Here is a 21187-nt window from a genome sequence, read left to right as displayed (position 1 = left end):
TACGACTAAATTTGGGACACGCAGCTGCGTACGCCTCAGGGTGGCCTTGGCTCATTTCATTCCCTCTGGCTCTGCTTACGCTAGCGAGTTTCGCTGACAACTGACCCTCCGACTGCCAGAGCTCGCCGCGGGCACCGCCTGGGAGCAGACACTGACTCAACTCAGCGCGGAATTTTCTTTTTTTGGCGGGGCCCCGCCCTCCCGGGGCCAATCCCCACCCCGCGCCTTGCAGCAGCCGCCCCGCCGTGCTCTCTTTGCACGCCTGGGGCCGCCCCCGTCACGTGTTGGAGGCGTGTCCCGGCGGCCGCAGCGCAGGAGCGGGCGGCCTGGCAGCGGCGAGCGGCATGTCCCCTGCCGGCCACGCGTGCGCCGAGCGGCCGGGTAACTAGCGGGCGGCGGCGGCGGCTCCGCTGGGCTGAGGCGGGCGCGGGGGCTCGCAGCGCAAAGCCCGCTCGGGCCGCCCGCGTGTGCTCCCGGGCCCAGATGAGCAACGTGCGGCTCTGGGTTTCCGGGGGAGGCTCCTGCCTCCGTCTCCGCCTCTTGGCGACAGAGCCGCGGGCTCGTCCCCGGTTCCGGGCGGGTGGGCCCGCTCTGAGTGCGCGTCACAGGCGTAGCGAGAGCCTGGCCTTCGGAAACGGGTCTCTGCTCCTTGGCCTCTCCCGGCTTAAGCAAACCTCTTAGGTGATGCATGGCGCCGCTCTGGTTAACTCCCAGGCTAGTGAGCTGAAACTGCCAAGACCCATGAAGATTCATGAAGGAATATTTGTTGTATTGTTTTGTTCATCTGTCTTTATAACCATGTCTGTCAGCGCTCATGTTGACTTGACAATATGTAGTTGAAGGGACAGCAGCAACTGGGGAAATCAGGTGGATTTTTTTTTAAGCGTGTGGTTTCAGGAACACTTTTCCCACCTTCCTCCACCAGTTGTTGTAGTTCTAGGTTTTCCCATGTTTAAATGCTGCTCTCTCCTCACATTTTGTGCAGAAGGTCCACACAAACAGAGTAGGGTAACGGTACCAAGTGCTTTAAGATATAAAAGGTAAACAAACTGAGAAAAGATTGTATGGAATAGTGGTGATTCACCTTGGTTTAGCATCAGATTTGCTCAGTGTTTTATTTCCCAGTTTGGTTGGGTTTAGCCTTCTAGTTAAACTGTAAATTTGACCTTGGGAGTAAGCAAAAATAGTCCAAAAGAGAGGATAAAATGCTTGAAGTAATTATCTTCAACAGGTGTGAGATGACATTTCATCCCTTGATTTTAGAGCATATACCCATCTTTATGTAGAGCTGACAAGCAGTCCTTTTTTCTCCTGTGTTGGAGCTTTCCTGATAGGCATCTTTCTTGAGCCTTTTTCCTTTGGCAAGAGGAACATTGTGGGCCTTCCCATGCGAGCAGATGCACTTGCATGTATTATGATTTGGGCCCTACCACATTCACAGCCATGAGAAACATGCTGTGAACCGTAAAATCTGGTTTTCCCTTGTTAAATCTGGCCTTTTGTGTACAGTAAGGTCTCAGAGTATGTGCACCCAGAGTATGCGACCCCGCTTTTATGTGGCTGACCCTGGTTCCTGCAGTAAACCCTGGAAATGTGTGATTTCCAGTTGTGCTTAACTTGTTCCCTGCCTGGCCTTGGCTCAACCACCCAGCTCTGCCCGGCCCCAGCTCAGCTCCCCCCCCACCCCCCCGGCTTCACTTGCCACCCATGCATAGCACCTGCTCACCCGCCACCCCTGCCTCTGACTCTAGCTCACCACCCCTCAGGTGGGCCCCAGCTCAACTTCCCCAGCCCCAGTTCAACCCCCACTGCCAGATCACCACCCACGTGCAACTCTGGCTCACTCCCTACCCCAGTGCCTGGCTCTGACTCTGGCTCCAGCTCACCACCCCTTATGCCTGGCTCTGGCTCAGCCCACCCCCACACTCTGGTTCAAACCCTCTGTGGCCTGGTTCACCGCACAAGCAGGGCTCTGGTTCAACTCCACCCTTTGACCCCTTAACACACCCTAGGCTTAGCCCTCCCCGCCTGCCTCCCACGGCCCTAACCCACTGCCAGGCTTAACCCTCCCCAACTGCCCCCCACACACTAGAACTTACCTTTCTGCTGCTTCCCTGGCTGCAGAACGTGTTCTGCCTGGGAAAAAGCCCAACCCCCACTTACATGAAATCTGGCTTACACAAGGATGTGTGAAACGGAACCGTTGTGTAACTCGGGGGTCTACTACACTGAACTTTGGTATCACCTCCAGTGTCTTTGTCAAGTCTTTATAGAACAGCTCAGTCTCTTTCTCTGTCTTCTCCAGCACGGGTGCATTCAGCTGAATGACCGAGATGTTGAACGATTTTGCTTTGAATCTCACTACCATCATTCTCGCACTCACTGGTTTATATTCTAACAATACTCCCTAGCTCTTTTGCTAAGAAGGAATCTGACTCCTTTCTCATTTTTCATTTTGTTCGCTGACCAGCTGATTTCACAACCGCACATCTCTGCCAATCCAAGTATATTGCATCAGTATCTCTCCATCTCATTTCAAATCAGCTCTAACTTCCCAGTTGCCCACAGTGTTCAGACATTCCATGTTCCAACTGATAGTACACGTGTTAGCTGTGAGTATCTTTTGGTAGCTAACTTATCAACCCAACCCTGCTTGCTCGATTGGTATCACAGACCTTGTTTACCCAGGCAAGGTCCAAGCCAGCATCTTTTATTGGTTAGTCGTACTTGTATTAGATTTCATTCATATTTTTTTATGATCAGTGCATTGTCACTCTTCTGACCAAGCCTCCTCCTTCGTCCAGGCGTGGGGCTGGCATAGAACCTCTAGAGGCTTCATGGCGCAGTTAAAGGTTATTTTAGGGAGGTTATTTTAGTGTGAGGTAAAAGTCAAAGCAGTTACCAGTATGAATGAGGTTGTCTTACACATTTTTCTTATATCAAGTAAACCAGTTTTTCTTATATCCAGTAAACTTGTCTGTCCATACAGTAGAACCCCTAGAGGCTTCATGGTGCAGTTAAAGGTTATTTTAGGGAGGTTGAAATATCATCTTTTTTAATTCTTAATTGACTTGAGAGCTAGGTGGACTGAGATCATCAGCTATTTGTTGGTTTCATCACATGGCATAACTTTTAAAGATTAATTTCTGGAGACTCCAGGACAATACTGAAGGGGTGGCAACCCCTAAGGGATGTTTCTGTAAAGGCACTTCTAATATAGCGTTGCTTTTTCACTTCTAACTTTGTTCTCATCAAAAACGGCAAGCTGCTTTGATTAAGGAGAAGTGCAGAAAACAGGACTGATAAAATCAAATTTGTCCAGTCACTATGCATTTGAGAATTCTTATGTTTACAAATGTTTCAATAAGATAGTGTGAGGTAAAAGTCAAAGCAGTTGCCAGTATGAATGAGGTTGTCTTACCCATTTTTCTCATATCATATAAACCCATTTTTCTTACATCCAGTAAACTTCTCTGTCCATACAGTAGACTGGTATAGAATCCCTGGAGGCTTCACGGTGCAGTTAAAAGTTACTTTAGGGAGGCTGAAGTATCATTTTTTTTACTTCTTTATTGACTTGAGAGCTAGGTGGACTGAGATCATCAGCTATTTGTTGGGCATCCAGTTTTGAAGACAGCACCCTGCCAGCAGAAGCACGGAATTAAGGGTGTCAGTTCCATACAATGCCACCCGTACCTCTCTTCTGCAGGTTTCAAAACTGGACAGCTGGGCTGTGGTGGCTGCTGACTGAAGGCCCAGCCCTGCAGGCAGCAGTGCGGAAGGAAGGCAATACCATACGATGCTCTCTTTACTTCTGTGAGGCTGCTGGTGGAAGCTGTGATTTCACAGTTTGGTTCCAGCCAGCATTTGCCAGTCTCCAGTTGCCCCAGTCTCCGGTTGCACTGGCACTAGCACAGAAGGAAGGGTAGCAGTACCACAAGCCCCCTTACAATAGACTTATGACCTCCTCCCAATTCTTTTTGAATTAGGACCCCTCCAGGGATGTATATAGTGATTTAGAATTCAACTAGTTAAATTATTTAAAGTTATATCATTTAACTGATTAACTAAGATCAGTCAGAATTGTGTGGCTGGGGTTAGAGTCCCTCCTGCAGGCTGGGAAAGGGCAGCCAGACCTGAGTCCCCCTGGGATTGTGAGGGCAGAGTCCTGAGCCATCTGGTCCTGCTCGCAACAGCTGGCAGCCCAGGGCTGAGGTTGCTCTGACTGATGGGCCCATTGCAGTTTGATTGGCCTACAAATGGGCAGCGGCCAGCCTCTGGGGTTAACGGTTAAGGTCCAGTTAATGATAAGCCTGCTGTTTACTGGTTAACCATTTACATCCCTAGACCCCATACAATTACAATACCATGAAATTTCAAATTGAAATACATGAAATAATGAAATTCGTGATTTTTAAATATCCTGTGCCTGTGAAGTGGATCAAAATGGGCTGTGAAATGGATGAAGCCCTAATTGTGATGTCAGGTTTTAATCCTGATGACACTTTGCAGCTTGCTTGGGTTTATTTGTGGAACAGTCCACTGGGAAGAGTGTAACTGCAGTGGAGTTGTATTTACAACTTAGGTCACCAGTTTTAGTTCTATGTATTCTTGAAGGTTTCATCACATGGCATAATTTTTAAAGATTAATTTCTGGAGACTCCAGGACAATACTGAAGGGGTGGCAACCACCAAAGGATGTTTCTGTAAATGCACTTCTGATGTAGCGTTGCTTTTTCACTTCTAACTTTGTTCTCATCAAAAACAGCAAGCTGCTTTGATTAAGGAGAAGTACAAAAATAGGACTGATAAACCTGGCTAAATTTGTCCAGTAACTATGTTTTTGAGAATTCTTATTTTTACAAATGTTTTAATAAGATAGTTGAGGTAAAAGTGGAAGGAGTTGCCAGTATGAATGAGGTTGTCTTACCTAGTTTTCTTGTATCAGGTAAACCCATTTTTCTTATATCCAATAAACTTGTGTGTCTATACTGTAGACCCCTGAGATGCTTGCATGTAACTCAAGTGACCACAATTAAAGGGGAACCCCAGCGGAAGCTCCAGCCCCAGGGAGCCTCTGCTGGGGGTGGGCAGAGGATCCCCTCTATTAAGGTGGATCCCCCAGTTAAAGGGCTAGTAAGCTGGTGGAGTGCCTTGCTCTGCCAGCTCAGCCCCAGCTGCCATTGTTGTAGGCGGGGCAAGGGATCTCCCTGTCAACGGGGAAAAGAGCTAGCAGATCTTCCACCTCCACCTGTCAAGGGGCAAGAGAGGTGGCTGCCTGGGAGCTGGCTAGGGCTCATCCTCCGCAGCCAGCTTCAGCCCCACAGAGACAAGGAGAGGCAGGCGTCTCAGCTTGAAAAGGGCTTGAAGCTGGCCAGGGACAGAACACCACAGGCAGCCTCCAGCAGGGGAAAACCTGGGGGTGGGGTGGGGGACCATCTCAGCTGAATCCTCTTTTTGGGGGTGGAAAAATGGGGAGAAGAAAAGCTTTGCTTAGACCTTCAGTATTACATAGCATACGAAATGCACTGGACTTAGCCTTTTTCAAACAATACTTCATTACACTGTGCTGTACAGTTTCACAAAAGCATTTAGTGAACATTTTTAACAAAGGCATATCGAGAACCTTTTTAGAAATGTGCTGTACTGTCTAGTACTTTCTTATAAGAAACACAGGAAATATACATTTACTACAGTACGAGGTAGAATAGTCTTCAATCTACTTCACATCCTGGAGAATCTGGCTCTTCCCTTGAAGGTGAGGACTGAGGGTTGGTTGATTGGGTTGAGGTAGTAGCGGCAATGTTTTTCCTGAAAAACTTGTCAAAGGAAGAGTGCGCCAACTTGCGCTGCTTCTGTCTGTAAAGCTCTATGTAGCAAGCATTGGCTTCCTTCATCAGTCGAGCAACCTTACCCCTTCTTTCACGATTGGGGTCGTTTTCATCAAAGAAGGCTAGATGACCATCTAACAGTTTGAACATGCCCACCATGCCTTTTGTCGTGAGAGTTCCGGGGGTGGAAGGCAGGGGGCTCTTCATTGTCTTCCATTGGTTGCTCCTCCTCCTCGTGCTCCTGATCCAGTTCAAGAAGATCCTCATGGGAGAGTTCCTCCATATGGGAATCTAGCAGCTCAGCCAAATTTCCCTCATCAGTCTGCTGAAAGCCAACATGTTTAGCCATCTCTGTAATCTCCTGCCTTGTCTCAGTGATAACTTCATGAGCAACAAGGCCTTGTAAGTCATACACAACTTCAGGCCAGATATTTTTCCAGACTCTCTTCCTCAGTGGCAGCTTTTAGAATTGAAATAAAGTTATCTGCAGCACTTTTATCAGCAGCAGCTGCTTCACCACTCACTCTGAGGTTAAGAAATCTGTGGCATGCTTTAAATCTCTCGGACAATCCTGCGCTTGCACTATATTCTTTGGCTTCAGGATGATCACATTTTAACAATTCATAAATGCTGCTGGCCTTTGCTTGAATCATGTGGGTTTAAAGCAACACCTTTTCCTGATTTTGAGTCTCAATCCGTGTTGTGAACAGACTTTCCATTTACTCCATGGTAGCTGACCAGCAGATTAATGTGTAACGCTCTTGCAAGACTCCTTAATTTTTCCCCCATTGTCCCTAATAGTACAGAATGTTGATTCACTCAGCCCAGTAACATGCCTAGTGTCCATTGTCTAGTCACCTCTTATGTAGCACTTCACAACGTCAAGATTTTTCTCCAAAGTAATGGATTTCCATTTCTTTTTGGAGGCAGAAGCAAGTGTAGAATCACTATCTGGATTAGATGCACTCATGTGTAACATTCACTAGTTAAGGAACGCTAGAATGAGAGCTTTAAGAGGTTCTGCAGTCCACAAAGGTGACCAGCATTATTTTTGTAAAAAAGAGGAGCTGGCTGTCCCCACCCTTTTCCCCCTCCTCGTGGGAACAAGGCTAGGGTTACCAGCAGGGCAGCACCACAGAGACACTTGCCCCCACTTGTCTCAATGGGGCTGGAGCTGCCTGCAGAGGCTGGGGCCAGATATCTCCCAGCCAATATCTGCCAGAGACCCCTGGCCCTCCCCACTTGTCTCCATGGGGCTAGAGCTGGCTGTGGAGGCTGCACCCTGGCCAGCTCCAGGGCCTTTTGCTGTTGAGGTTCCTGGCCCCAGTGGCCACCTCTCTTGTTCCTTGACAGGTGGCAGCAGCAACTGGGGCTGAGCTGGTGGAGCAAAGCACTCCACCAGCTTACCAGCCCTTTAACATGGGGATCCCCCTTGACAGATGCATCCCCGGCCCCACCTTGGCTGCAACAGCTGGGGCTGAGCTGGTGGAGCAAAGCCCTTTGCCAGCACTCTTCCCCCTTGACAGGGGGATCCCCTACTCTTCCCTGTGGCAGTGGCATCTGGGCCTGAGCTGCTGGCCCGACCCCCACTGTACTTGTCCAAATTTCAAATTACGCCTTGTTTCCCAAGAATGTAATTTCTGCAGAAGTTGAGGGTCTGCTGTAATAAAACTATAGTATGTGACGTTCTCTCATCATGACTTGTGCTGTACGTGTATCCACTGTCAAATTGACCCCAGGAACTCCACTGACACAAGATATGGTGCAAGATATAAAACAGGTTGAGGCATTTTATGAATAATGAGAATTGTATTGATGTTATATGTCAGTCAGTTACTGCTTGCTTGGAGTTAAGAATAAACTTCCCCAATGAACAGTTTAACTCATAATTGTACATGGTAAAGATTCTAGCTGCTTCCTCTGAATCATTGGTACTGGCCGTTGTCAGAGACAAGATACAGGTTGAACCTCTCTAGTCTGGTACCCCTGGGGCTTGATTGGTGCTGCACAAGAGAATTTGCCAGAGCACTGGAGGTCCTTATTGTCTAGCAGCATTTCTAACATGTTCACTTCTTACTGGGCCCTTAGAAGACATTGAGGGGTAAATTACAGCTAAATAACAGCACAGAACACTGAGAGCCAGGACTGGTGGCTGGAAACAAACTTTACGGGACCGCTGGAAACAAACTTTACGGGACCACAGGAAACTTGGCCACACCCATTATAAGTGGTCCTCTGGCTAACTAAAATCATGCCAGATTACAGATGTTGCTGAATTAGAGAGGTTCAGTCGGCACTAAAATATTGACCATCATGGTAATTCTGAGGTTTCTCAGCTCAGGTGATTATTTTCTTTCAGCCTCCATCCCGTTCAGTTTCTTCTGTTCAGCCTGTCACCTGCCCCGTCTAATACCTCCTGCTGTCAGGCCATCAGTCCGTGCTCTACCCTGGCATCTCTGCACATTCTATTTTTTTTTTTATTTACATCTAGATCCTCTGAATCCCTCAAGTATACCCTCTCGCTACTCACACACATTCATTACATCTTCCTTTCCTCAGACCCACTCTGACAGTTCTTCCTGTGCCAGACTGCAAGGATGAGTGGTTGTTGGCAGCGCCCCGGTCTCAAAACTGCAAGAATGGGGCATGCTGTCACTGTCATGGCTCAGAGCCAGAGGAGTCCCCTCTCTCCCTGCCACAGCTCCAGGCCAAGAGGATCTGTTGACCCTCAGTTTAACAGGCGGCTATACTGAGCAAGTGGGTTGGGTGTGGAGGGATTGATTATAACAAAGTTGTACTGATTTTTGTGCAAGCATTTTGCAAATAGGTGAAGTGGAATTTTCATCCTGAAATGGTCATACAAAAATGCCAGAGGATGGCAGATTACCCCTAAAATATAAAAAACCCCCATAAAGGTGACTGAAGAAACACCTTAATTTATAAAAAGTTTCAAATTCTAAACTCGTATATTATTTGGTGAGATGGGAGTGGGGAGGATAGCAGTGATTAATGTGATATTTGAATGTATAGGTTTGGAAGTAGTAAGCATATTTTTTTCGATCATATTGATGAATAGATGGGTTCAGCACTGATTGAAATAAAAATAGTGCTAGTAGAAGAATCACATCACCCAAAAACATAGTGGTCCCATATAATTTGCTTTTTTAAAATGTTTCTATTCAGTTGCTCAGAGCACGAAGGTTATTTCCTGTTTATTCGTAAAGCTTTTTGCAAGTGTCTGTCATAGTGTGTCTTGCCTTTTGCTCATTGACTGTACGAAAGCATGTGCTATTAAATATTTGTTTTGAAGGAGCAGATTATTTTATTCATCAGTCTTCAAGGTCTGGAACTGCAGTGAGATGCATGTATGGACATGTGCAAAACTCTGCTGAAGTTTGCGTAGAAGGACTCTTCCCATAGTTCACAGCAGGTTGCGGGCCCAAGGAGGCAACTGTGGTTGATGAGATGGCTAAAGATGCTGTTAATATAGCAAGTTCTGTTTTTTAATTTTTGAGATGTGGAGAACATGATTAGAGTCAAATGGAAAGAATTTTTAAAAATCAACTTGATTCTAGGGGTGTAAATTCCTGTTTAATTAGTTATTTGGTTACATAAGGAGGGGGCAGAGAGGGATAGTTGGCAGGGGGGCTGTTCCAGCACAGCTGGGCTGGATCTTCATCCCCACCACTTACAGGGGGTACTCCAGCTGGAATGGAAACCCACACCCACAGGGCACTCCCAGGGCTGCTCCAGCTGGGCTGGGCCAGTGCTACTCTGGTCAGGTTGGAGCCCAGCAGAGCTTGAGTAGCCCCCTGCTCATGGTGCGTGAAGGGGAGTTCCAGCACCTACCAGTTGACTGTAATCAGTAGGCCTAATTAACCCTTAATATTCCTACTTGATTCTTGATTATTTACTGTTGAGTTATTTTTGCATTTTTCAAAGTGTAGACACTGGAGCTGGGCTGGTTAGTTTCACTTTCTGTTCAGTAAGTACATTTGGATGTAGAAAGGTAATTCAGTTTTGTAGATATTTTCCATATTTCCAAAACCAGTTATATTCCATGAAACCTCGCCACAATGGAAATGTTCAGAGCCCTGCAAATCCATGGAATATCTACAACCTGTTTTTAGCAGCTGCAGATAGAAATTTTTGTATCCACACAGGACTCTAGAAATTCTCTACAACAGGTTTTGAATTTGAAGCCTTGATTTGGAAGCAGCTGCTTTACAGCCACAGATGCTGGAGTCCCCAGCACCTCACTAGGAGGGCAGGAAACCAACTATCTCAGTGAAATGATTTGATTTAACTGAATTTGAAAATTCTGACTTGAAAATATTTTATCAGAGTTTTTCTGACCTGCTGTATTTATTAGTTTTTGTCTCATATTAGCTTTATACTTACGGTTTGTTTTCTAACACCACAGGGTGATGTTTGAGGTTTTCTAAAAAAATTATTGATATTTACTTAAAAATTAGGGGCACACTTCTCTGCATTTTAAGTTCTGAATTTCCCTACTGTCCTTTTTTAAAAAGATATATAAAGATTTTGGGCCTAGAGTCCTTATTCAGAGTAAATGGAAATAAATGTAAATCTTTCTGTGGTCTTCAACACTGAACTTGGAGCAAACCTTAAATTGTTTGTTTTTCCTTCTGTGCATGAATGTCCATTCTCCAAGCATCACTAACAACTGTGTTGTTTTCCTATTTCAGTAGGAGGGGAATTCTTCAGTGCTAAAGCCTAGTATAAGAAAGCTTTAAAAGGTGTACTCTCAGTCCTGAACAGAAGCATGCAGCCCCTTTGACTTCAGCACAGTGATTGTCAGGTCAAATAAAACTATAACTGGAAATCAAGTTCACATATGTGGGTTTGGCCCACTAAATTCCCAAGGAAGAAAAGTTGGTAAAGCTAGAGCTGGCTCAGCAATCATAACTCATAGGAAACTCCCATTCTGTTCTAGATTTAATTTTAACAAACAGGGAGGAAATTATTGAGAATTTGAAAGTGGAAGGATGCTTGGGTGAAAGTGATCATGAAATCATACAGTTCACAATTCTAAGGAAGGGTAGAAGGGAAAACAGTACAATAGAGATAATGGATTTCAGGAAGGCAGATTTTGGTAAACTCAGACAGCTGGTAGGTAAGGTCCCATGGGAAGCTAAACTGAGGGGAAAAACAGCTGAGGAGAGTTGGCAGTTTTTCAAAGGGACATTATTAAGGGCCCAAAAGCAAGCTATCCCACTGTGTAGAAAAGATAGAAAACATGTCAAAAGACTGCCTTGGCTTAACCAGGAGATTTTGCATGATCTCAAACTAAAAAAGTAATCGTATAAGAAATGGAAACTAGGACAAATTACAAAGGATGAATACAGGCAAACAACACGAGCGTGCAGGAGCAAGATTAGAAAGGCTAAGGCACAAAATGAGCTCAAACTAGCTACAAGCATAAAGGGAAACAAGAAGGCTTTTTACAAATACATTGGTAATGAGGAAGACTAAGGAGAGGGTAGGGCCATTGGTCAGTGAGGAGGGAGGAACAGTAACAGGAAATTTGGAAATGGCAGAGATGTTTAATGATTTCTTTGTTTCAGTCTTCACTGAGGAATCTGAAGGAATGCCTGACATAGAGAATGCTAGTGAAAAAGGGGTAGGTTTAGAAGTTGAAATAGGAAAAGAACAAATTGAAATTTACTTAGAGAAATTAGATGTCTGCAAATCACCAGGGCCTGATGAAATGCATCCTAGAATCCTCAAGGAGCTGATAGTAGAGGTATCTGAGCCTTTAGCAATCATTTTTGGTAAATCGTGGGAGACGGGAGAGATTCCAGAAGGCTGGAAAAGGGCAAATATAGTACCCATTTATAAAAAGGGGAACAAGAATAACCCGGGAAACTACAGGCCAGTCAGCTTAACTTCTGTGCCAGGAAAGATAATGGAGCAGGTAATTAAAGAAATCAGCTGCAAGCAATTGGAAAGTGGTAAGGTGCTAGGGAACAGCCAGCATGGTTTTGTTAAAAACAGATCATGTCAAACCAATCTGATAGCTTTCTTTGATAGAATAACGAGTCTTGTGGATAAGGGAGAAGCGGTGCATGTGGTATACCTAGACTTCAGTAAAGCATTTGACACGGTCTCACATAATATACTTATCAATAAACTACGCAAATACAACTTAGATGGGGCTACTATAAGGTGGGTGAACAACTGGCTGGATAAGCGTACCCAGAGAGTAGTTATTAATGGTTTTCAATCCTGCTGGAAAAGTATAACTAGTGGGGTTCCACAGGGGGCCTGTTTTAGGACCGGTTCTGTTCAATATCTTCATTAACGATTTAGATATTGACATAGAAAGTACACTTATTAAGTTTGCAGATGATACCAAGCTGGGAGGGGTTGCAACTTCTTTGGAGGATAGGGTCATAATTCAAAAGGATCTGGATAAACTGGAGAAATGGGCTGAGGCGAACAGGATGAGGTTTAATAAGGACAAATGCAAAGTGCTCCATTTAGGAAGGAACAATCAGTGTCACACATACAGAATGGGAAAGGACTGCCTAGGAATGAGTACAGCAGAAAGGGATCTAGGGGTTATAGTGGACCACAAGCTAAATATGAGTCAACAGTGTGATGCTGTTGCGAAAAAGGCAAACATGATTCTAGGATGCATTAACAGGTGTGTTGTGAACAAGACACGAGAAGTCATTCTCCCGCTCTACTCTGCGCTGGTTAGGCCTCAGCTGGAGTATTGTGTCCAGTTCTGGGCACTGCAGTTCAGGAAGGATGTGGAGAAATTTGAGAGGGTCCAGAGGAGAGCAACGAGAATGATCAAAGGTCTAGAGAACATGACCTATGAAGAAAGGCTGAAAGAACTGGGCTTGTTTTAGTTTGGAAAAGAGAAGATTGAGGGGGGACATGATAGCAGTTTTCAGGTATCTAAAAGGGTGTCATAAGGCAGAGGGAGGGAACTTGTTCTTCCTTGCCTCTGAGGATAGAACAAGAGGCAATGGACTGAAATTGCAGCAGGGGAGGTTCAGGTTGGACATTAGGAAAAAGTTCCTAACTGTCAGGGTGATCAAACACTGGAACGAATTGCCAAGGGAGGTGGTAGAATCTCCATCACTGGAGATATTTAAGAAGAGGTTGGATAGATGGCTTTCAGGGATGGTCCTGCCATGAGGGCAGGGGGCTGGACTTGATGGCCTCTCAGGGTCCCTTCCATTCCTACTCTTCTATGATTCACTGTATTTCACTGGGAGCCTATTTTGGCTAAAGACTGCAGGAGTATGACCTTGTGAGAAAGAGAGCGAGAGAGAGACCTGCACAAAGAAAGAGAAAAAAATCCAGTGAGGAAGGGATATGCTTAGTTGCTTATATTTTTGGGTATATACTTAGTAGGGGTGTTTAAAGTTTAACTGGTTTACTGATAATTCTCATTATAATTGGTGGAGGTTGAAGCAGCACCCTGTCTGCTGCAGGCAAAAAGTTGTTCCAGCTCCCCAGGGGAAGTGGGGGGTGGGGGAGCAGCTGGGGAGGACAGTCCAGCTTAGCAGTCCTGGGTTGCTCTGGCTGGGCAGGGGTGTTATGCTTATTGCCCTCCAGGACCATGGGTTCCTTTGGTCTGATTAGTGCTTTCCAGTGCGGAAGTGGGTGGTGTGCCCCTGCCCATGCCCCCCACTCACCTAGCGCCACTGGCAGGGACACTCCAGTTCGGCTGTCCATGGCAGGGGTGGCTGCTCCAGCCCAGCTGGGTTGGAATGGCCTCCCCAGTCATCCTCCCACTCGTTTAACGGGTTAACTGGTTAAACCTAATATTTAACTGGCTAACTAATTAAACAGGATTTTGCATCCTTAATACTTAGGCCCCACTTCTCCTATTGACTCTGTAGAGGTGAAAGTGCATTCGCTCAGGTGGGGCTCCATGTAAGGATTTTGCTTGATAGATGCAGAAGAGGGTCAGAGCCCTATAACATATTATTTGCTCATGTTAAAATATCACAACTTCAGATGCACTACCATAACTGATTGCTGTTTTATTTTATAGTAAAATAAATAACCCTTATTTGAAATGAACTTTGATCATTCAAAATACTTTAAAATTATGTATTGGAGGGGCAAGGAATTTCTTAGTTGCTTACTTCTCTTTTAATTGTAATTTTTCTTATAGTGAATACCAAGGAGAGCTTGAAAGATGAAATTGAATCTATTTTGCGGGATCGGATTATGGTTCTGGATGGAGGCATGGGGACCATGATCCAGCAGCATGCGCTATCAGAAGAGGACTTCCGAGGGCAAGAATTTAAGGATCATCCCAAATATCTGAAAGGGAACAATGACCTTCTGAGTATAACACAGCCTGATATAATTTACAAAATTCACAAGGTATTGTATTGCCTGATTTCTGAGTGTTCTGATTTAAAAATAAAATCTTACTGTTTTGAATTATTTTTATGTGCAATCCTAACTGTTAACATATTTTTTAACATCTGCATATCCCACATTTTCAATTTTAATCTTTTACATATTTTGAAAACATAAGAATGGAAATACTGGGTCAGACCATGGTCCAGCTAACTCAATATCCTGTTATCTGATGCCAGATACTTCAGAGGGGATGGACAGAACAGGGCTGTTGTTGAGTGATGCATCCCACGTCATCTAAGTGCCAGCATCTGACGATCACAGGCTTAGGGACACCCTAAAAGAATGGGTTTGTTTCCTTGGACATCTTGGCTAATAGCTATTGATGGCTCTCTCACCATGACATCTGTGGGGGATGATCTAGAGCAGTGGTTCCCAAACATTTCAGCATCATGCCCCCCTTTTGATTTTTGAGAAACCCTTACACCCGCTCACCTCTTCTTTTCCATCATCCAACCCCCCTTAACAAAAAAAGCTGTTTGTAATGTGAAATAAACACAAAATCTTGATATAAAATGTTATTTGAAATTAAAAATAAGCACAAATAATTTTTCGTGGCCCCTTGTAGTTGCCTGGTGCAGTCCCAGCTGGCCAGCCTCTTGAGCACCATGCCAGCCTCCAGAGCTGCCTGTGCCAGCTGCCCACCCGCCTGAGATCTGTGCTGCCAGAGCTGCCCACCGAAGCCCAACACTGCTGGGGCCAGCCACCCGCTTGCCCGCCAGCCACTGGGGCCAGCTGTCCACCTGCCCACTGGCTGCCCAAGCCCTGTGCTGCTTGGACCAGCTGCTCATCCACCAGCCACTCACCCCAGCCACGGGCCAACTGCCCAAGCTGCCCACTCGAGTCCCACATTGCCAGGCCCAGCCGCCCACCGATCCTGAGCAGCCCAAGCCCCATTCTGCCAGGGCCAGCCACCGGCCTAAGCCATCCAAGCCCCACGCTGCTTGAGCAAGCCACCCAAGCCCTGTTCTGCCGGGGCCAGCTGCCTGAGCCCCATGCATCCCACAAGCTGGCAAGCCACCCAAGTCCCACAAGCTCTGCAAGCTGCCCACCCGAGCCCCTTCTCTGCCCTCCCACAAAACCAAGCATCCCTAGCCTCTCCTTCAACTACATTCTCCTCCTTCTCCCCCACCAACCCCACTCACTCTCATTTGCAGAAGGCATCCAGCTCCTTGTGAGTCTTGGTCGGCTGCCTGCTTTTTACAGCGGCTGTGCTGTGTCACCCACATAAAATGGCAAGAGCTGAGAGCTGGAAGCAAAGGCTGGATCTTTCTTCAGGAGAGAGAGAATGATGGCAGGGGCTAGTTGCCTTGTGCCCCCTCTGGAATTTCTTCATGCGCCCCCCCCCCACCCCGTTTGGGGAAACCATGGTCTAGAGGGTGCCTGGTCCTGCCATGGGGTCAGGCAACTGGACTTGATGACCTCTCAAGGTCCCTTTCCATTCTAGTATTCTATGATTCTGTGAATTTAACTAATTTTTTGGAACCCAGTTGCACTTTTGGTCTTCACAGAATCTCACAGCAGTGAGTTCCACAATTGTTTTAAACCTGTTTTAATTTCATTGGTTTGCATGTTATGTGAAGAGATAAATAACTTGTCTTTATTCACACCATTCGTGATCTTATAGACTGCTGTCATAACTCTTTTCCAAACTGAACAGTTCCACTCTTCTTAATCACTCTTTATATGGAAGCAGCTTCATACTCCTAATAATTTTTGTTTCCCTTCTCTGTACTTTTTTCTATTTCTAATACCTTTCTTGAGATGGGACAGACTATATTACCTGCAGTAGTAAAGATGTGGGTATACCATGAATTTAAATAGTGACACCATAATATTTACCTCTTATCCATTCCTTTCCTAATGGTTCCTAATATTATGTAAACTTTTTGACTGCTGCTGTGCACTGAGTCAGTGTTTTCAGGGAACTAGCCACAGAAACTCCAAGATCTCTTTCTTGAATGGTAATAGCTAATTTAGATCCATTATTGTACACATATAGTTGGGATTATGTTTTCCAGTATGCATTACTTTGTATTGATCAGTTCTGAATTTTATCTGCCATTCTGTTGCCCAGTCGTCCAGTTTTGTGATATCCCTTTGTAGCTCTTCAGAGTGTGCTTTGGACTTAATAATCCTGAGTAATTTTATATGAACTGCAGACTTTGCCACCTCATTGTTTACCCATTTTTTCCAGATCCCTTATGAATATTTTGAACAGCACTGCTCTCAGGACAGATCCTTGGAAGACCCCACTATTTACCTTTCTCAGTTCTAAAAACTAAGCACCTATTCCTACCCTTCGTTTTCTCTCTCTTAACCAATTAATGATGCAGGAAAGGACCGTCCCTCTTATCCTATGACTGCTTACTTCACTGTAAGAACCTTTGGTGAGACACAATGTCAAAGACTTTTCAAAAGTCCAGGTACACTCTATCAGTTGACTCACCCTTGTTCATATGTTCGTTGACCCCTGTTAAAAATTCTAATAGATTGGTGATGTATGATTTTCCTCTACAAAAGCAACACTGACTCTTCCCCAACAAATCATGCTCATCTATGTTTCTAATAATTCTGTTCTTTCTATAGTTTCAGCCTATTTGCTTGGTACTCTTAGCAGCCTGTAATTGCTGTGATAGTCTCTGGAGCCTTTTTAAAATAAATGTCACATTAGCTGTCCTCCAGTGAGATCCCTACAGAAAGTGATTTAAGTGATAGCTCACATATCTGAGTTAGTAGTAATGCCATTTCATATTTAAATTCCTTCAGAACACTTGGGTGATGACCATCTGGTCCTAGTTATTTATTTTTGTTTATTTATCAATTTGTTTTTAAAAACTTATGTTGATATTTCAATCTGGTACACTTCCTCAGGTTCTCAGATCCTTTTCAGCAAAGATCATTACAGAAAATTCCTTTAGGTTCTCCTCAGTGGCTTTGTCTTCGGCCCTGGCTCTCATGGGAGACTTTAATCATACAGACATTTGTTGGGATATAAATACATCTGCACACAGACAATCCAGGAAGTTTTTGCAGAATGTGAGGGAATAACTTCTTGGTACAAGTGGTGAAGGAACCAACCGGGGCCATGTACAACTTGACCTGCTGCTCACAAACAGAGAAGAGCTAGTAGGAGAAGTAGAAGTGTGTGGAAACCTGGGCTGCAGCGACCATGAGATCGTAGATTTCACGATCCGGACAAAAGGAAGAAAGGTGTGCAGAAACATACAGACCTTTGATTTCAAAAGAGCAGACTTCAGCTCCCTGAGAGAACTGATGAGCAGGATCCCTTGGGAAATGAAGATGAAGGGGAAAAGAGTTCAAGAGAACTGGCAGTATTTTAAAGAAGTCTTACTGAAGCCACAGGAACAAACCATCCCGCTGCATAGTAAGAAATGCAAACATGGTAGACAACCAGCTTGGCTTAACAGGGAAATCCTTAGTCATCTTAAACTCAAAAAGAATGCATACAAAAATGGAAACATGGACAGTTGACTAAGGAGGAGTATAAAAGTGCGGCTGGAGAATTCCAGGCTGTGATCAGGAAAGCGAAAGCACAGTTGGAACTGTAGCTGGCAAGGGATGTGAAGGGTAACCAGAAGGGTTTGTACAGGCATGTGAACAATAAACGGGTTATCAGAGAAGATGTGGGGCCATTACTGGATGAGCGAGGTAACCTAGTGACAGATGATGTAGGAAAAGTTGAAGTACTCAATGCTTTTTTTGCCTCAGTCTTCATGGACAAAGTCAACTCCCACACTACGGTCCTAGACAATGCAGTATGAGAAGGTGGAGGGCAGCCATCTGTGGGGAAGAAACAAGTTCTGAGCTATCTAGAAAAACTAGATGTACACATATCCATGGGTCTGGATTTAATGCACCCAAGGGTAATGAGGGAATTGGCAGATGTCATTGCTGAACCTTTGGCCGTTATCTTTGAAGATTCTCAGAGATCGGGGGAGACACCGGATGACTGGAAAAAGGCAAATGTAGTGCCCATCTTTAAAAAAGGAAAGGAGGACAATCCAGGGAACTAGACACCAGTTAGCCTTACCTCAGTCCCTGGGAAAATAATGGAGGGGATCCTCAAGGAGTCCATTTTGGAGCACTTGGAAGAGGGGAAAGTGATCAAAAGTAGCCAACATGGATTCACCAGGGGCAAGTCCTGCCTGACCAATCTGATTAGTTTCTGTGACGAGGTAACAAGCTCCGTAGACATGGGGAAGTCAGTGGATGTGATATACCTTGATGTCAGCAAAGAATTTGATACAGTCTCCCACAACATTCTTGTCCATAAGTTAAGGAAATATGGATTGGATCCTTGGACTATAAGATGCATAGAAAGCTGGCTTGACGGTCAGGCACAACGGCTAGTGGTCAGTGGCTCAATATCTGGATGGCGGTTGGCTTCAAGTGGAGTGCCGCAATGCTTGTTTCTTGGGCCGGTGTTGTTCAACATCTTTATTGATGACCTGGATGAGGGACTGGATTGCACCCTCAGCAAGTTTGCAGGTGACACAAAGCTAGGGGAAGAGGTAGATACATTGGAAGTTAGAGAGAGAATCCCGAGTGACCTGGATAAATTGGAGGACTGGACCAAAAGAAATCTGATGCGGTTTGACAAAGAGAAGTGTAGAGTCCTGCATCTGGGGCAGAAGAATCCCAAGCCTTGTTGTAGGCTGGGAACTGCCTGGCTCAGCAGCAGTATGATGGAAAGGGATCTAGGGGTTATGGTGGATGAAAGGCTGGATATGAGTAAACAGCGTGCCCTTGTAGCCAAGAGGGCTAATGGCATACTAGGGTGCATTAGGAGGAGCATTTCGAGCAGATCTAGAGAAGTAGTTATTCCCCTATCTTCGGCACTGGTTAGGCCACATCTTGAATATTGTGTCCAGTTTTGGGACCCCCACTATAAAAAGGATGTGGATTTGCTGGAGCAGGTTCAGAAAAGGGCAACAAAAATGTTTAAGGGGCTGGAGCTCAAGACTTTTGAAGATAGGCTGAGGGATTTGCGTTTGTTTAATTTACACAAGAGAAGACTTAGGGGTGATTCAATAGCAGCCTTCAACTTTTTGCCAGTTTATTTTATTCTTTTGCTTTGTTGTGGTGGCACTTTTTGGTCCTCTTGCTATTTTTTTTTTTTTAATTTTAGCCTCTATTTTTGTATTTTGAAAAAAAATTAAACAAAACATTTCACTTTTGTGACTGTTCCTTTTAATTTCCATTTAATTAGCTTCCTCCCTTGTTACTCTTCTTGAAGTTAAATGCTATGGTTGTAATATTTGGTATTTCCTCTCTTCCCTGAAAGGACATAGAATTTAATTACGTTATGGTTGCTTTCGCCAGCAGCTCAGCTATATTCACTCCTTGGACTAGACCCTGTGGCTCCTTCTGGAACTAGATCAAGCATTGCCTCACCACGTGTGGGTTCCAGGACTAGCTGCTCCAAGAAGCAGTCATTGATGATGATGAGACATTTTTACCTGCATCCTGCTAGAAGTGATAGGCACCCAGTCAGCATGGGGGTAGTTGAAATCCTCCATTATTATTGAGGTTTTGTTTTTGTTTTTTGGGGTTTTTTTTGACAGCTCTCTTAATCTCCTTGAACATATTTACTGTGAAATATTAAACTTTAGTGTAAAGCACAAGATGTTACTTTACTCCAATACTCAATCTTCTTAAATAATGCAGATGAAGACGACGCACTGATTTAAATGCTCTACAGAGATTTAAGGGGAAGAGTTCTGTGGCTGTGTCTGCTGAGTGACCTAGATGGATCAAAAAACTGGGTTGACTCTGAACTTTGGAAATTCTTCAGGTTGCATCTCCAGAGTTTCATCCCCTTCCTCCCACCTCATTTAATTTACAAAGTTTACAGGCCTGGCAAGCCCCCATGTCTGAACTCTTAGAGGTTCAAGTATTAATAGAAAATAACCATACAACTTCCCCTCCAGGCTTCTTAAATAATTTTAAAAAACCTTGGACTGGACTTAGAAGTCAGTAGCACCTTTTAAATAGCTTTGCTTGTTCTTTAGTGAATAAGTAAACTCCAACAGGAAGAGAGAGGATGTGTAGCTTCTTTTCAAAAGTCAAATGGATTTCCTAGTTCAAGTACGTTATTCCGTGTTGTTACTGTATACAGGAATATTCCATGCTTGATAAATGACAAAAGCTTGAAGGGTCAAAACTGTCACTTAATGAATGCTTTTGAAGCAGGTGAAAATGAGACTCAAGGGTGAAAATGATGTCATAAATGTCTGTGTGTCCTTTGGATCATCACAGTTTGTATTACCTGTGTATGCTTGTGTGTGCATGTGTGTGCCCAGAAGAGGAAGTACAGAGGAGGAAAATCAGTTTTCTACTAGTTAATTTTTAAATTAATTTACCTGATGTTCCTGTTCCACCTTCAGTTTGATTAATTTTTTATTTTCCTTAATCACTTATAAACTCATTTATTCCTTCATTTAGAAAAATCCCAGTGGTTTCTTCTCAACAGTGTGATCACATCAGTACTCCTATGGCCCAAATATAAAAATCAAGTCATTTTCCTTTAGCAGTTGAAGCGTGTATCTTCTTATTCACCTTCATGAAAATACACAGTAGTCAACTCTAATGAGATCTGTTGTTCTTGTATTAAAGAGCAATATTTTGTTTTTCCTAGGAACCCTTTTTCACTTCAAGCCCTTTCTTGTTAGACCTAATAGGAGAACACTTATTTTGCTTCAGGAATGTTGAAAAGGAGTTAGGGATTGGCAATTTGCATTTTGATAAAAGGCCTCAGATATACCCGCCAACTCTGTTTTGTTTTTTTTTTTTCAATGCACAAGTCTGCCGAATTGATATCTACAATCATGAAAAAGGTGAAAGAAAACAGTCATTCATTTCATAGTTTTACATTGTGAAGAGATGTGGCAGCTTTTGACTTTTTCTCTTTTCTGGTT

General features: G+C 44.5%; 1 protein-coding gene across 2 annotated transcripts in view; it reads left to right on the top strand.

Annotated features, from left to right (window-relative positions):
* The first annotated feature begins 292 nt into the window (after positions 1-292).
* The window catches only part of MTR (5-methyltetrahydrofolate-homocysteine methyltransferase), a 132691-nt gene continuing 111796 nt past the window's right edge, over positions 293-21187 (top strand). For both annotated transcript variants that reach the window (XM_074990112.1, XM_074990111.1), the window contains exons 1-2: positions 293-381; positions 13993-14207. In XM_074990112.1, coding sequence (XP_074846213.1) covers positions 345-381; positions 13993-14207 — 252 coding nt within the window. In that variant the 5' untranslated portion in view covers positions 293-344. The remainder of the gene's footprint in view (positions 382-13992; positions 14208-21187) is intronic.

This window comes from Carettochelys insculpta, chromosome 3 (assembly GCF_033958435.1).
Source record: "Carettochelys insculpta isolate YL-2023 chromosome 3, ASM3395843v1, whole genome shotgun sequence".
Taxonomy (NCBI): Eukaryota; Metazoa; Chordata; order Testudines; family Carettochelyidae; genus Carettochelys; species Carettochelys insculpta.
Note: the sequence above shows the minus strand (reverse complement) of the source record. Positions and strands in the feature narration are given on the sequence as shown.